At 44.1% G+C, this 17,634-nt stretch overlaps 1 protein-coding gene and 1 non-coding gene across 2 annotated transcripts in view; both read left to right on the top strand.

Annotated features, from left to right (window-relative positions):
• Positions 1 to 16,359, top strand: part of Ppp1r7 (protein phosphatase 1 regulatory subunit 7) — a 28,856-nt gene extending 12,497 nt beyond the window's left edge. The window contains exons 8-10 of the mRNA XM_050125992.1: positions 2,404 to 2,508; positions 5,868 to 5,954; positions 14,134 to 16,359. Coding sequence (XP_049981949.1) covers positions 2,404 to 2,508; positions 5,868 to 5,954; positions 14,134 to 14,310 — 369 coding nt within the window. The 3' untranslated portion in view covers positions 14,311 to 16,359. The remainder of the gene's footprint in view (positions 1 to 2,403; positions 2,509 to 5,867; positions 5,955 to 14,133) is intronic.
• LOC126490821 (U6 spliceosomal RNA) lies at positions 11,455 to 11,556 on the top strand. Its single transcript, XR_007589256.1, has one exon. It is a non-coding gene; the product is annotated as a U6 spliceosomal RNA (small nuclear RNA).
• Positions 16,360 to 17,634: the final 1,275 nt, after the last annotated feature.

The following is a 17,634-nucleotide window of genomic DNA, read 5'->3' as shown; positions in this document are numbered from 1 at the left end:
CTGGGTGTGCCTGGGATGCCTCGTGTGGCAGGTCCCACTGACATGGCACAGGAACCTCATAGACTGAGTAAAACAAATATCTTACAGACGACTTCAAAGAGAAATTTTTGAACTGTAATTAAGTTGTAAGATACTCTAAAAGAAATGAAAATTGCTTCCTTTCAAAACAAAAATGAGCCTGGCGGTGGTGGCACACACCTTTAATCCTAGCACTCGGGAAACAGAGGCAGGTGAATCTCTGTGAGTTCGAGGCCAGCCTGGTCTACAGAGCTAGTTCCAGGACAGGCTCCAAAGCTACAGAGAAACCCTGTCTCGAAAAAAAAGTTAGGACAGAAGAGATGACTCAGTGAGTAAAGGTGCTTGTTGCCAAGCCTGATGACCTGAGTTCAATTCCCCAGGTCCCATATAATGGAGAAAACGCATTTCCTGCAAGTTTTCTGATGTCTACCAGTACACCCACATATACACATTACACATACTAAATATTCAAAACAAAAACAAAACCCATGATACTTTGAGGAGAGCTAGAAAGCAGTTGAGGGCTCTGGATGCTCTTCCAGAGAAACCTGGGTTCATTCTCAATGTCCACATGGCAGCTCCAACAACCTCTTCTGGCCTCAGCACCAGGCATGCATGTGGTACACAAACATACATACAGATAGAACACCCATACACAAAAAACAAAAATGCTTTCATTGATACTTTTGAGATTTTTAAATTGTTATAGTAAGAGGTCCAGCAGGATGGCAGAGGAAGTAAAGACACCTGTTACCAAAACTGACCACCTGCCTGGCAGAGGTGACTCACACCTTAATCTCAGCACTCTGTAGAGGGAGGCAGATCTTTGTGAGTTCAAGGACAACCTAATATACAGAGCTGGTTCCAGGACAGCTCAAGCTGTCACACAGAGAAACCTTGTCTCAAGAAAACAAACAAACAGTGTAGTAGGAGCTTCGGGCCACTTCCTGCCGGCCACCTGGCTAGCTTATGCCCCGAAATAACAACACACAAATTGTATTCTTTTAAACACTGCCTGGCCCATTAGTTTCAGCTTCTTATTGGCTAATTCTCACATCTTGCTTTAACCCATATTTAGTAATCTGTGTAGCACCACAAGGTGGTGGCTTACCGGGAAGGATCTTAACCTGCATCCATCTTGGAGAGGAGAGCTATAGCGTCTGCCTCACTTCCCTTCTTCCCAGCATTCTGTTCAGTCTTTATTAATTAACCAATGAAAGCAACAGATAGATAGAAGACACTCCCACATCAAAACAGAAACAAAACAAAAAAATCTGTATTCAATCCCTAGCACCCATATGATAGAAGGTGCAAATTGACTCTACAAGTTGTCCCCTGACCTCCATGTACCCGCCATTACATGGTCATATGCACATACATACACAAGACAAATCTATTTCTTAATTACTTCAAATAAACCTTCAGATACATCTAAAAAAAAAAGTATGATTTTCATATAAAAACTCCAAACTTCAACATGATATTCAACCCAGTACAACAGACCCAAAATGTTAGTCCTCTTCTCAAGTCCCATTTCAAGAATATTTTAATTTTTTGATTTTATTATGTTTGTTTGTTTTAGTTATACAGACAGGGTGTTTCTGTGTAGCTCTGGCTATCCGGGAACTTACTCTGTAGGCCAGTCTGGCTTAGAACTCAGATCCACCTGCCTTGCCTCCTGAATGCCTATTTTTTATTTTTATATGTATGGCTGTTTTGCCTGCATGTATGTTGGTGTTCTTGGAGGCCAGAAAAAAGCATCAGATACCCCGGAACTAGAGTGACAGATGATCATGAGCAGCTGTGTCCGTTCTGAGAATGAAACCTAGGTCTTCTGAAAGACTAGCCAATGATCTTAATCACTGAACCACTTTACTCATCCACCCCCACCTCCCAACACTTTTTAAATAAAATAGGGTAAATGGGAAACTTCATTTCTAAAGCCCTTGTATTTCTCACCTTCTGTGTAGCTGACTGCTCTTTTTCTTATCTTTTAATATTTTCCTGTGTGTGGTATGAATGTATGTGGTATGATTGTGTGTGTATTCATGCACATGTGTGTATGTGTTTGCTTGTGGAGACCCCAGATTAGATTAAAGTTGGGAATCGCCCTTGATTGCTCTTCCACCTTATTCATAGAGTGAGTCTCTTAGTCAAACCCAGAGCTAATTTTATGGCTAGTTTTGCTGACCAGCTTGCTCTGGGAATCACCTATCTCTGGGCTTCCTTCCATGGCTGGAATCACAGGCATGCCACCATACTCACTGGCATTTGTGTGGGTTCTGGAAGTTCAAATTTGGGTCCTCAAGCGTAAGTGGAAGATATTTTAACTACTGAACTATCTCCTCAGCCCCAAGAATGATACTTTTTAATTCTCTTCTACAGAGCAATCGGCTAACAAAGATTGAGGGTCTACAGAGCTTGGTGAACCTGCGTGAACTGTACCTCAGCCACAATGGTATCGAGGTTATCGAGGGCCTGGAGAACAACGTAAGAGCCCATTGGTCTGTCTGAGGGAGCTAAAGGGAGGTGAAGAGGAAGGGGCGGGTGCTGGCATTCACTGCCCTCCAGGCCTGGCCTCAGGTGGACGTACTGCCTACAGGATGTGAGCTAAGGGCCCTCTACCCCAGTGAGTCAAAGGGCCAGCATGTCACATGACTACCTGTGGGGTTTCAACACAGCTATCAGACACCCTCCTAGGGCAGTTCACTGCACATCTGCCATGTATTCTAGGCCTTTGGGTGATTTAAAAAATCCTTACGTGCCCCTGTATCACACAGATAGCTAACACAAGTATCATCAGCTCTGTCCTTCCCGTTACTCCCTCTGGCCACTGAACTTCCTGCCTTACCTCAGCCTGTAAAGACTCCAGGGTTAGCCTAGCCTGCTTAGAAGGAAGAGCCATGCTCCCTGGCCCCACTCCTGGAGTCCAGAGTGCTGCAGGTCTCCTCCCCACTACCTTTCACCAATCTGTCCACTCCTCCCGCCCACCTCCAGCTTCCCATTCAAGAAGAGCTTCTCCTACTTACAGTTGCCTTTGATCTCACCTGTTTTTCCTCCAAGCATGATTCAAGACAAATAAAATATTTTTTCTTGTTCAATTTTACTGGGGTTGTTTTGTTTTGTTTCAGAGAAATGTTTTTTGTTTATTTGGTTGATTGGTTGCTTTTGTTAAATTGCCATCAAATGCAACAAGATTAGGTCAGGTTTTTGTTCTTGGAATCATCATTATTCAAATCTCATCATAGGTTCCTTTGCCCTTTGTGCCCCATCAGTGAAATTCTGGAGGAAAACCAGTGTTCTGAGTTTTAGTTCATCACTTGTATAAGAATTTTCAGGAAAGCTAAAATTTACCTGTTCAAAGTTTGATAACCTTCCTCTAACTTTGTAATCAGGAATTTAGCTAGCATATGAAGCCAGGTATGGTAGCACTCACCTATAATCACAGCAATTGAATGAAAGCAGGAGAATCAGAAGTTCAAGGCCAGCCTTGACTACTTCAAGGCTAGCCTAGGCAGCCTTGTCTCAAACACACAGAAACAATTAAAACCAGCGTGTGACCTTCTGTAGTGTAGGATGGTAGTTAAAAGGAGAGCCAGAGGCAGCAACTGGAGCAAGGGAACTTCAGAAAGCCTTGGGGCTGGGTGGGGTGAACACACTGACAGAGCACCAGTACCTCTGCTCCTCACAGGTAACAGTCCCCTCCAGGGGACCAGCATGTCTATCTGCTCTGTAATTCCCTCATGGTACAGGTCTGTCTTCAAACAGGAAAGAAGTGTGAGTGTAGAGTCTTACCCAAGGCATCTTATAGCTAAGTCTTAGTTACATGTCATGTCTGAAATAGAACAGAGAAATACTGTGTTAACAGTAACTGTGTCATCGTAATGTTTACCTTGATCAAATGTGACAGTCTTTCAGATTGATTTCAGTATAAGTATTTACCTAACGTTCTCCCAAGTTTTATCTTAATCAAGAATTTACTTTCATGGTGGGAGAAAAACAAGTGACTTTTCCCAAGTGGCACATACACTGTCACTGGCCCACTTATCACATGTTCTTTCTTCAGTGTCCCAAGGCACCTGTCTGATGGATTTGGCTCTTCTGTGCCCAGAGATTTTCCCTTCGTTAACCTAAAATGTTTATTCTGGCTCTTGACCTGGGTGTTTCTTTATCGTGTATATAAGTTGCCTTCCCTACCCTGTTGTGTTGTTTTGTTTTAATTTTAAAAAAATCTTGTTTGATTTTGAATAAGCACTCAAATCCTCAAACAGAAGGGGATTGAGTGTATAGCTGGATCTCAGGTCAGAAAGGTTAGTGAGCCGTCCTGGGGGCCAGTGCCCACCACCAGCACTCTTCCCTGCTGAGCCTTGGACTCGGATCTATAGTGGGTTTCAGACTACTACTGTTTTGCTAGTTTACAGTCTTGCTCATTGAGCTGTCACAAGTGCTGGGGAATGATTCCATTGGTGGGCTTGTTCTGTCCCAGCCTGCTGTGTCCTCGGGTTGGCACTATAGCCCCATATCGTTGTTTTATGGCTCTGTTGACTCTGAAGCTCCATGAATTGTGACTTGGTACTCTCATACCTGTGCTGCATATCTGGACTCAGTGCTTCTAGCATGTGTGCCAATGCTTGTGTGATGCTTTTATGGGATGTGGAGGCGGGTAGGGTGGTGCTGTGGAACCTTCAAGGGATTAGAAAGCCACACCTGTGACATTTTTTAATCAATAGCTACTGACTATGAATTTTTTTTAAATTTCCATTAAAACTTGGAAAGGTTTGGGATCAAGATACCAGGAATGCAGTAGGAAACAAGGACCATGAGTCTCTAAAGTGCAGAGAGATCTTTAGAGCAGATGGGGGAAGGACTTCCCGCCAGCTGTAAGATTGCCATGGAGTCTAGGAAAGCATCCCTGTGGTTTGTTAAAACATATTGGCAAGCACTATAAATTACGGTAGACTTAATTTTCACCATGACATTGTTCTGCTGTTGAATCTTGAAACTATAACCATGAAAACGATTATAAAACCAGGCAGTGGTGGCACATGCCTTTAATCCCAGCACTCAGGAGACAGAGGCAGGTGAGTCTCTGAGTTCGAGGCTAACCTGGTCTACAGAGCTAGCTGTTAAGATACCCAGGGCTACACAAAGAAACCCTGTCTGGTGTGGGGGAAGGATAGATAGGGCACAATGCTGTATCTTGCAGGATACTTAGTACCCATAGACACCATCTTCAGCTGCTAAGGCCCCACTTGCCTTCATTGCTTTCCTAAGTTCTAGCAGGCCCCAATATTAGCCCTTCAGTACCTAGGCCTTCCTGGCATCGCCCCAGGTAGCTTTGTCCAAGACAGGAAGGCCTCTTTGTTATTCCTCCCACCTCTATTGTGTGCCTGGAGTATCTTATCCTCACCCGAACCTCAAGCTCCTCAGCCTTACTGAAGAAAGGAATTCCACTGTCAGTAATTCAGCAGTGTATTTCCTCACAGTAATCACTAAAGACTTGCTACAACGGTTGTCATTCCTTCCTCAAAGCTCAGAGTCACTGCTTTCCCCAGACCCCAAGAACAGGAACAAAGGTCTTACTGGGGTCCTCCACAGTTATGGGGCCTCTGACTGACACAAAGTTTAGGAACTGTGAGGGCTTCATGAGGTTTTGAACAAAAACACTGCATCAGGTCCAGCTGAGGAAGCCACGGGAAGTGGGTAGGTGGTATCAGTCAGCTTTATCAAAGTCGCCCCAAGGCACATAGAGGGTAGCTATGCAGTCTTCAGCTCAGCCTCACACTGTTGCATGTGGTTGCATGCTGCTATTTAAGTTCAGTAATCCAGAAAAAATTTTCTTATTTTAGAACAAACTCACCATGTTGGACATTGCATCAAATAGGATAAAAAAGATTGAAAATATCAGCCATCTAACAGAACTGCAAGAATTCTGGGTAAGTCTTAAACATAGTGAGATTGGCATCTCTCTTTTGGCTCAGTGGGTCCTGCTGAGTAAAACATGTGAATGAATGAAAGTCTGCTAGTCCTGGAAGCCTTGATGCCCAGTGAACCGTGCCCGTGTCCTGGGGATCAAATGCAAGTTGTCTCATGTGCTGTTACCCACTGAGCCATCTCACCATGCCTGCCTTCGATTTTTTTAGTATACTATTATAGATATATCATTTCATTTATTTGTATGTTTATTTGTTTGTTTATTTTGAGGCAAGGTCTCCCTGTGTAGCCCTGACCATTCTGACATCACAGAGATGTACCTGCCTGTACCTCATAAGTGCTCTGATTAAAGGCATGAGTCACAGTGCCCAGCTGAGCTTTAAATATGTAAATATATAGTTTTTATGAAATAAAGAAAACAAAAATTTTTTCCCTCTAAAAATTTTCCAGGTCCTCCCAACCCTTAGTTTCTTCTGAAACGCAGTATATGTGTGTTAGTCCTTTGGTAATTAGATCATAGCACATCTGTTGCTCGTCTACCCCTCCTTTCCCCAGGCTTTGCTCTAGATGAGCCTCAGTTTATGTGATTTCTTTTTTTTTTTCTTTCTTTTTTTTTTTTTTTTGTTGTTGTTTTGTTTTGTTTTTGTTTTTCAGGATAGGGTTTCTCTGTGTAGCTTTGGAGCCTGGCCTTGAACTCACAGAGATCCGCCTGCCTCTGCCTCCCCAGTGCTGGGAATAAAGGCATGCGCCACCATTTCTATTGCTCTGTCTTCAAGATATTATTTTCCCTTCTGCAGTACCCAGTCTGCTTTTAAGATCATTATTTAGCTACTTCAGTTTTTGGAGACTTACATATTTTATTTGTGTTTATGTATCTTTGTAGTACATAGGTATATGTATGGGTGCCTGTGCCTGTGGGTGGCACAGAAGGTAGCTGTGACTTCCTCTGTCATCCTCTGCCTGTTTATTTGAAGCAGAGTTTCTCCCTGAACCTGGGTCTGGCATTTATTTTCTCAGTCCGCTAAGCTGGAAGCTAGCAAGCCCCGGTGATTCCATGTCTGCCTCCTTTGGAGCTACAGTTACATACACATGCAGGGTGCCTGACTTGTTACACAGGATCCAAACCGTGGTCCTCATTATGCAGCAAGCACTCATAACCCTGAACCACCTCTCCAGACCTAGGTTCATGGTAGCAGGAGTGCACAGCTAAACTCTGGACCCCTCACAGCCGGGAAGGCTGAGAAATAGAGCAGGATCTCATGATACTGCTTTTCACCTTTTTATTCAGTCCAGGATCCCAGCCCAAAGGGACAATGCCACCCATATTCAGGGTATGGCTTCCTTTCTTGGTTAAACTTCTTTGGAAGTCCTCTGAGACATCCCTAGACATCTCCTAAGTGAATCTAAACTCAATTGTGCTGACAGTGAAGTTAATCATACCTATTCGGTGAAATTTTGTTCTGGTTGTCCTTTTGGCTCTTTGAGAACATATTGTTAAGGTTTTTCTTTTTTTAGTTAATATATACGCATCTGTGTCTGAGTATGAATTGTGAACACGTGAGGACTGTGTGTGCCTGTGGAGGCCATAAGATGGTATTGGATCCCTGGAACTCAAGTCACAGGGAGTGTGAGCCACCTGATATGACTGCTAAGACCCAAACTCAGACCCTCTACGAGAATAGCACTGCTCTTAATCTCTGAGCTGTCTCTTCAGCCTGCATTGTTCTTTTTTTATTTCTCACAGATGGATTTCTTATTAGATTTTTATGTTTCTTTGTCAGTTCTTCTTTACATGGCTAGTAACTTCTTGTGTGCTGGGTATTGTGAAACTAAACAGTTGTATGTCAGATTTGTGTTGTTTTTTTGCAAAATATATTGGACTTTGTATCTAGCAGGAAGTGAAGTCACTGCTAGACTTCAAGGCTTATTGCTGGGGTGAGCCTACATGTTTTGTCCTCTTAGGCTAACCAGCTCTATCCCTGTGTATTGCCCCTCTATGACCTCTAGTAAGTGTCATGGGGGCCACAGACATGCCTCCACCCCATGTGGGCCCTGGTAGATTTCAGCCATACTCCCTACTCTCTGTATATGCCTTAGTCTTTGCTTCAAAATACAAAAAGGGAGACAGAACAGGATTTCTGGATTTTGTTTTCCTATGTAGCTCATTCTTACCTAGAAATTCTGACATCCCCTCTCCCCACCTAAACATAATTCCACTTGACTTCAGTGTAGCTTCCAGAGCTTGTTTGACTCCCCTTCCTCATAAGAGGCCAGCCAGGGTGACCATAGCACTCACCCATTTCTTTTTCCTCTCAGGAATCACTGGTTTGTGTCGCCTGTTGTCCAGCTTATGAAAGCAGCTGTCCCCACACCATGCCCTACTCTATTAGTTTATAGTCTAGCAACAGTTGCTCCAGTGTTGATTGAATCTGAAGCTATATTTGCTTAATTTTGTATTTATGTCTCCCTACTATTAAATGTCATGAAGACCAAAGAACAAAGTTGTTTAGGACTTTTTAATCTTTAAAAAATATAACCTAAAAGTTATTATCTGAACCTTCTTAGTATAGAATAGAATGTTGTGAAACACAGTCATGTTTGTGTGGCCACCACCACCATGCTTGTCTTACAGAACCGAAACTGCCCTCACTAAATACTAATGTCCTTCTCCTACCATTCTCCTTTCTGACTTCATACAGTTTTTGACCTTTTCTCACTGGCTGTTCTCCAGGCTCTTCCTTGTTTTAGCACAAGTGAGATTTTCCCTACTTTTGAAGGATGAGTACTATTCTATTCTGTATATGTTGTTTCTTTTTTTGTCTCACCAACCCTTAGAACAATGCTTGATACAGATCTGGTGAGTCCAAAAGAGGGAGTTAGGGAAGGAAGGTTTGTCATTTGAGTGAGGCTAACCATGTTAATGTAAGAACCGAGCTTACACATGTCAAGTGAGAGGTTAGCATTCTGCTGCTAGAAACAGAAATAATCATTGCTGGCACTTCCTAACTTATTCCATTTTTAAAAAAACAATGAGATACAGCATTTTGTCCATGAAGTAGGCAGATTTGTGAAATATGATTGCAGCCAGTCTGTAGTACAGCAACCCCTGTGCTTAGCACAAGTATTTGGAAGCATTTAGAACCTTAAACATACCCACCCACTAAAGCATGGTGATGACGCATCCAGGACCTAAGAAAATGATGAGACATACATGTAAAGAAGTAGTCTTGTATCATACAATGGAACAGTTCTGAGAAATACATCATTGGGAGCTTTTGTTATATGAGCATCATAGAGTACACAAAGACAGCTATGATGTCTCTAGATAACACCATGTAGGGCTCGGCTAGATGGACTTGGGGTCCAACATGACGCATTGTCTTTTGTTGGCCAAATGTCATCAGGTGGCACATGATTTGTTTCCCATAGTAGTAAAAGCTTTGTTACATTTCTTGATAATAAAAATGCAAGTTTTTTAAAGATTTATTTATTATGTATACAATGGTCTGCCTGCATGTATCCCTGCAGACAGAAGTTGGCACCAGATCTTATTACCAGTAGTTGTGAGCCACATATGGTTGCTGGGAATTGAACTCAGGACCTCTGGAAGAGCAGTCAATGCTCTTAACCACTAAGCCATCTCTCCAGCCCCAAAAATGCATGTTTATTATACATAAGGTCAGGTTTAAAGAGGAAAGAAAAGCCTCTTTAGCATATATCCTATCCATCTTTTAGATACACTTTTTAGATGCATTATTATATATGAAACCTAGGAACATTTCACATGATGCATGAGTATGGTGGTCACCTGAAAGGCCAAGATTACTTTCTATAATGTATGGGACCTTAAAAGTGACAAGAAAACAACCAGTAGAAAAATAGCAGGCAGGTAAGTATGGGCAGTGTGAGGCAGTTTGTCTCATTCCTGCTACTTGAAATGTTCCACGGTTACAGTCTGGACCTAGGACAGATGGCACAGGTCCCTGGAGGGCTCACTCCTCTGCCCCTTATCCTTACCAGACTGGTAAAGCAGACATCACGCTGACCAAAATCTACAGCAGGAAGGATAACCTGGTGCAGCAGCCTACATGCTGCTGACACCAATTCTGGCAGCACACATTGCCTGTGTGTCACCAGCAATGAGTGAATCGGATGCTTTTCTTCTCTCAATGTGCCTCTGCTGGCCTCAGCCCACTGAGCCTCTCGGAACTTCTGTCCTGTGTTTGCAGTCAGTGGTAAGCAGCCTGATAGTATACCTGGCCAGTGACTTAATGGTTGCTGGCAGAGGCTGTATAGCCCAGCCCAGCGTCCTGCACACTGACAGCTCTCTCACATACACCCACGCACAGCTACTCTCTACTCTGCAGACATTTGTAATTAGTTCACACTCTCCGACACCACTTCAGTCTGTCTACACTGTTGGTGATACCAGTGTCCCTGTAGGTGATCTCTGTAATGACCTAACATCTCCGTTCCTCCACCTCTTCAATCTTTATACCCTTTTCCAAGAACTTCAGACTCATATTGGCCTGGTTACATCCTGATTCCACTTGACCTCACTTCTTCCGCTGCTCACCCATTGTCCCCTCTCAGTTCTCCTTCACAGCCAGTCCTTGTCTAGCCTGGCAGCAGGGGTGGACCCTTATCCACTGAAGTTGAGCCAGACAGAGGGGCAGCAAAGGGGGCTTATGATGTCAGGCTTGGACTTGCCCTGTTAGGTGATTGCCTGTGTGGAGCAGACATCCATCTTCCTGAGCCTGCTGCAATTAAGCATGCAGCCGCCAGCATGGCCTGGAAGCCAGCATCTGGGTGTCCCAGTGGGTCAGTGCCCACGCTCTGCCCTTTATTCGCTGCTTTTAATCCCACTGTACCAGTGGACACATTCCAGATTCAACATCCTTTCAATTCTGCATCTTTCTTCCACCTCTCAACAACAATTATGTTTGATTCCTGTACATTTCTCAAAATAGATAGCCAGCCACTGGCTCTCCATTCTCCTGTCTCCCTGGGTCTTTCTTGGTTGTCTTTGCTTCTTTTCTATTCTGCGCCCACAGGAATGCTCCAGCATTCAGTCTTCAGTTTTCTTTCTCCTTGACAGCCCTATGCAATCTTACAGATTTAAATGTCACCACTGTGCTCCTGGCAGCCAGCTTCTGTTTCTAGCTCCACTGTCTTTCCTGGATCCAGCTGTCTGCTCGTGTGTTGAGCCATCACCCAAATAGGACAAGTCCAAGCCCGAGCTCATGCATTATCCCCACAGTCCCTCAATGACTCTATCCTTCCAGATCCTCAAGCCAGAAGTCTTGGCACCCTCCTAAACTTCCCCTTTCCTGTGTACCAGATCCACTCCAACATCTAAATATTTGCTCTGCCTTCAAAGTGCATCCAAAACCCCGGTCCCTTCCCACCTCTGCTGCTGCCACCTGCCCAGCATCCTTTCCCTGTATGTTCTGATGGCCTTCTGACCTGAAGCCCTGCGTCTACCTTCCAAATAAAATCCTTGTGCTTGCTTTGGCTGCACATATACTACATTTTGAACAATACAGAGATTAGCATGGCTCTCATGCAAAGATGACAGACATTTATGAAACATTCCATATCTTTATTGTGTATGAGTTAATAAAAAGACAAGAACTAGGGCAAAAAGCATTAAGAACCTTCTAGAAAAAAATCCTGTATGGACTCCCAACTCCCATTCCATTTAGGAATAAAAGCGTAATTCCTACAAAGTTCCATGATCCCCTCAATGGCTCTCACTGTTGTATTGCCCATCCCTTCCCTACCTTTCTCCACAAATATTATCACTCTGCCAAATCCCGCGTTCTTCAGGGCTTCACACAGGATAGGGCCCCATGAATCATCAGCACAGGAGAAACAACAGTCCCAGAACCTATACTGACCAGGTGCTTCAAACCCAAAGGAATAGTACCAGGTCAAGTCCTATGGACAGTGAAGTCTCAGGACAAGTGCCTGAGAAGCTCTTACATGGAATTTAATCTAGTTCTTGAGATGCCCCCCTCCACTGCATTCTCATCCAGTGACCCTTCATCCTGATGCAATCTTTCACTTCCCCTCTGCTTCACATGTAGCCTGTCTGTCCCATGGTAGATTCTCAGGCTGCAGAGGTCATGTCTCCAGGAGTGGTACCCTGCTTCTTCCTACAGCTGCTTGCTGCAAACCCTGCAGCCTGTAGTATCTACAGACATGACTTCCGACTTCTACATGGGCAGAACAGGAGCCGCAGGCAGAGCCCTAAAGTTTGATGCTAGACTTGGCTCCTCTGTTCAGGCTGTTGACATAGCAGCTAGTCCTGACTTTATTTTCTGTCTTCAAACCCATAGGTGCAGTAACCCTAAGTGACATGAGTGTCCATTGTGCACACTCCTAACATCTATAGTTAATCCATAGTTAGTGGTGTCATGTTGGTGCTAAGTCAGCCATGGTGCACCATAGAAAGTAGCACACTCAACTTATCATGATTTTTCTCTATCCTGTAGAACAAGATGTTGCTTAAACATTTGCTAGCTTACCATGGCCCACATCTAGGTGGCTACTTTGCTAAAGGTACCCTTCCCAAGCCTCTGCCTCAGCACTTAGACTGGAAAATGGGTTTGGATAGTTTAACCTGGTACTGTAGGTTCTTACCCAAGGTAGCTTTGTCTCAAAATTTGATCCCAATGTGAAACAACATGCATCTTTGAACACTGTGGGAGTCATCCAGTTCGGTCTCATCTTGATGGCACATTTGAAAAGAGAGAGCACTCTCCTGCCATGCTCAGACCCCAGCCTAGGGTTCAGTGTTCCTCATCTGGTGTTGGCAGTGTTTGTCAGCCTTTGGTGGCCTTTGCATACAGGAACTAGACATTCTCAGAAATGTACCACAAAGGTGATCTAAGAGTCATGTTTGGAGTAGAGCAGCCTCTGGCCAGCTGCATTACAGTCCGTGCAGTCTCAGCATTGGTAGCAATTAATGAAAACCAGTGTGTAGGAAGAGTAGCCAGGCCCGCTTCAGATCTGCTTGAGGGCCAGGTGTACAGCCAGCGCCACCCCGCTCTTCTTTTTTTTTTTTTTCTATAATTTCTGCAGCTTTTATTCTCAACAAGGTAATTTTCTTTTTTTTTAACTTTTATTTATTTATTAAAGATTTCTGATTCTTCCCCGCCACTGCCTCCCATTTCCCTTCCCCTCCCCCAATCATGTCCCCCTCCCTCGTTAGCCCAAAGAGCAATCAAGTTTCCCTGCCCTGTTGGAAGTCCAAGGACCACCCACCTCCATCCAGGCCTAGTAAGGTGAGCATCCAAACTGCCTAGGCTCCCACAAAGCCAGTTCGTGCAGTAGGAACAAAAACCCATTGCCGTTGTTCTTGAGTTCTCAGTAGTCCTCATTGTCCACTATGTTCAGCGAGTCCGGTTTTATCCCAGGCTTTTTCAGACCCAGGCCAGCTGGCCTTGGTGAGTTCCTGATAGAACATCCCCATTGTCTCAGTGTGTGGGTGCACTCCTCGCGGTCCTGAGTTCCTTGCTCGTGCTCTCTCTCCTTCTGCTCCTGATTTGGACCTTGAGATTTCTGTCCGGTGCTCCAATGTGGGTCTCTGTCTCTGTCTCCTTTCATCGCCTGATGAAGGTTAATATTCAGGAGGATGCCTATATGTTTTTCTTTGGGTTCTCCTTATTTAGCTTCTCTAGGATCACTAATTATAGGCTCGATGTCCTTTGTTTATGGCTAGAAACCAAATATGAGTGAGTACATCCCATGTTCCTCTTTTTGGGTCTGGCTCTTAATGAACTTAGTCTGCGTGTGAGCAGGTGGAGCTTTCCCGTTGCTGCTAAAAGGCAACCAGGAAGAGCCAAGTGATGACAGAAGGATCTGTGAGGGATTGGGGTAAGGAGAACTATAGAGCTGTGGTTCTCAACCTGTAGGTTGCAACCCCTTTGGCAAACCTCTTCTCTAGAAATATGTACATTACAATTCATAACAGCAAAATTACAGGTATGGAGTAGCAACGAAAATAATTTAATGGCTGGGGGTCCTCGCAACATGAGGAACTATAGGATCACAGCATTAGGAATGCTGAGATTCAGTGCTGTGGTGTGTTTTAATGACCCCTGTCTCATATTTGGGGATCCCGGCACATAGGGGCCAGAGCTAATCTCTAACAGCCTTTTCCTCGTGTTCCTCCAGATGAATGACAATCTCCTGGAGAGCTGGAGTGACCTTGATGAGCTGAAGGGTGCCAGGAACCTGGAAACCGTGTACCTGGAGCGCAACCCCCTGCAGAAGGACCCACAGTACCGGCGGAAGATCATGCTGGCCCTACCCTCCGTGCGGCAGATAGATGCCACATTCGTCAGGTTCTGAGTCCTCCTTGCTCCTCACCTGGTCCCTCTCCTTGAAAGAACTTCCCAGCCACGGTTTTTTAATCCACCTATTGCTCCTGAAGTCGTCACTATACCAACAGTCACAACCCAATGGCAATAATAAGGCACTGGTGGTAGTTGGCCTATGATGCCACACACCATTTGGAGATGCCAACACTATTAAATCTTGCCACGCGGTCTTCCTGGTGAATTGGTGACGGTTATTATAGCCATGGAGAAAATGCAGGACATGTTACAGTCATTTGTTCTTCTTGTCTGTCTATGTCCTTAGCCTGGTGGGCATTTCAGGCTGCTACAGCAGGCCCTCAAGTCAGTTTGCAGGGTTTAAGCAGTCATGACCCACAACAGCACATTTGATAGTCTTTCAGACCAATTTTGGAAAGAAAAAAAAATGTATTTAAAAAAAATTGAGTAAAATCTGGTCGGATCTCAGATGCTGTAGCCCTTTGAGCCTTCCCATCATGAGCACACTGGGCACTATATGACCCTGTTCCCACTTGGTGAGAGCCGAGATATGGAGAGTGTCATCACACACCCCCAGCTGTGCTGAAACTAAGTGGTTCTTAAAAACATAAGTAACTAAGCTCTCGGCCACTAGTCACATGGCCTCCTATTCTTACCCATGATCCTCTTGGCCTTATTATATGACATTTCTCTGAGCAAACCACTAGGGCATGAATCTAATGCTGCAAAGGCATTGTCATCCCTGGGAGCCTCAAATCTCCTGTTTCACACAGTAAGGACTGAATATGGTCACCGCAGGCTCCTCAGCTTCCAGGATTCTCGTTCTACACAGTCTAAGATGGGACCCCTAACTGCCATGTGTGGCAGTTACTGTTCATATCTGAGTCCGTTGAATTTATTTTATCATCATTTGTGCTCACACTGCGTCTCTTCGTTTCCGTCATTACAGAAGGTTCTAGGCAGCACTGCTCTAGACTTTGTTCAGTATCGGGACAGCCTGCCTTGTGCTGTGAAGCCTGTGCCCAGGTGTCCAAGCTAACCAGTTGGCCAGCTGACAAGGAGTTTGTAACATCAGAATGCTTACATGGGACTTAACATCCATTCACTATTCTAATTCTCACCAAAATAAACTGTATGATCTGAATCTGTGCGGCATCTCCCTGTCATGAAACAAGCTCTTAGCAAGAAAAGGTGGAACAAACTCTTAGCAAGAAAAGGTGGGTGGAGCAGCATGCCGAGAACATTGTGCCATAGCCCTGGGAGTTCAGAAGGACCGAAATGTAGGTGTCTCCTCTGCAGCCACAGGAGCCCTACACTCGTGCACATGATTCTGTAGAGTGTGTAGAGAAGTAATACTGAGGGAGCAGCAGGCACCAAAGTGGCACAACCATCTCGAGGATCATCTGCAACATTCAGTGGTAGGAGAATCTTAACAGTTAAATAGAGTGGGCAGGGGAAATTTTCTCCAAGTGAATTCAAAATCTAGAAGTAGGAAGAAATGTCAAAAAGTTATTCCTTCTCTCTTTTCCACCTTCTTCTCGGAGAGGCAGCTTCGCTTCTGCCTCTCTCCCCACTTCTCTGCTTGTCTCTTTCTCCTCTTCTCTCTCTCTCTCTCTCTCTCTCTCTCTCTCTCTCTCTCTGTCCCCCCCCTTCACCCTTCCTCCTCCATAACCCCCTAAATAAACATTTAACCTCACCCTAAAAAAAAAAGTTATTCCTTAAGCCAGCAGTGGTGACACGTGCCTTTAATCCCAGCTCTCTGGAGGCAGAGGCAGGTGGATCTCTGAGTTTAAGGCCAGCCTGGTCTTTCCAGTTTCAGGACAGCCAGGGCTGTACAGAAAGAAACCCTGTCTCAAAAAAAAAAAAAAAAAAAAAAAAAAGTTATTCCTTAAAATAGTTCTAGGTCCCAGAAAGAATCTCCAGAGTGGAACTAGCTAAAAGTTCAGTTTACATTGAGAATGCTCCTGCTAAAAATATGGACAAATATAATGTGAAAAAAGAAAACACTGCTTTTACATAGGAATATAAATGCAAAAGTCTTAAATAAAAGATCAGCAAGTCAAAAGATACTGCTTCTTGACCAAGGTTTTATCACAGGAATGCAAGGATGGTTTAAGAATAGACAGGACTGGGCCTGGGGTACAGGCCTGTAATCCCAGCTACTCAGGAGGCTGAGGGAGGGGGATTAAAAGTTTAACGCATGCCTTGGCTACAGAATGACATCAAGGCCAACCTAGGCAACCTGATGTAACCATATCTCAAAAATAAAAAATAACAAGGGGTCTGGGAATATAGCTCAAGAATAGAATACCTGCCTAGCATATCAGAGACCCTGTTCAATTTCAGATGTTAAGGGAAGAGAAAGGAAACAAACCATTTCTATAAATCACCATTTAGTGCAGTTAAAAAGCAAACCACCAATTATCTTAATGTTATAAAGACTTAGCTGTATATATCCCTGGATTTTTTTCAAGGAAAAACTAATTATTGTTGTTGTTGTTATTGTTGTTATATGCATGATGTCAATGTGTGTTGTGGGCACATATTGCCATGTGCACCGTGTGCACTTCCAAGGACAGATCTGTAGAGTCGGTTCTCTCCTCCCCCTTTTTGTGAACTCTGCACTTGAACTTTGCTTGTCAGGGTTGTGCAGCAAGCTATTACCTGTTGAACCATCTCACTGGCTCCTGTATTATGAATTGTAACATTTTTATTCCTTTATAAATAAAAAGATGTCTTAAAGATTGTAGAATCTGATAAATAAATTCAAGCCGTGGAGCAAGGCCAATGGGTAAGAAAGCTTGTTCTGCAAACCTGAGAACCTGAGTTTAAATCCCCATCCCCACATCAAAAACTGAGCATGGCTTCTGACCAAGATTACAATACTATAACTTTAGAAGAAGATAGCTCTGTTGAAGAGTGTCTGTTTAGACTATGCAAGGCCCTAATCCCATTGCCGGGGGTGGGAATGACTGAGGGTGGGCACTTTCCCCACCGGCTGACACATTTATTTTTTGTTGTCACTGCAATAGATTTATCTTGAAGACACAGCATAAGGCAGGGTTTAACCTAGCTCATGGCGCAATGAACATAGTGCCAGCAGAAGCTTCCCATGGCAGTGGGAACTGACATCTACAGTCAGAAGCAAAGCTAGGTTCTATGTCCCAAAGGTTCCGCAGCCTTTCCTAATAGCACCAACAACTGGGGGCCAAATATTGAAATGTGTAAGCTTCTGCGGACGTTTCATCTTCCAGTAGCACACACACATTCACATACGAAAAGCTACCATGCTGTATTTCATCAGATGTGCATACCATGGATTGTAAGATGCTGGCACTTT

This window comes from Alexandromys fortis, unplaced genomic scaffold (assembly GCF_014885135.2).
Source record: "Alexandromys fortis isolate MF-2015 unplaced genomic scaffold, M_Fortis_MF-2015_v1.1 scaffold_254, whole genome shotgun sequence".
Lineage (NCBI taxonomy): Eukaryota > Metazoa > Chordata > Mammalia > Rodentia > Cricetidae > Alexandromys > Alexandromys fortis.
This window is presented reverse-complemented; position numbering and strand designations above follow the sequence as displayed.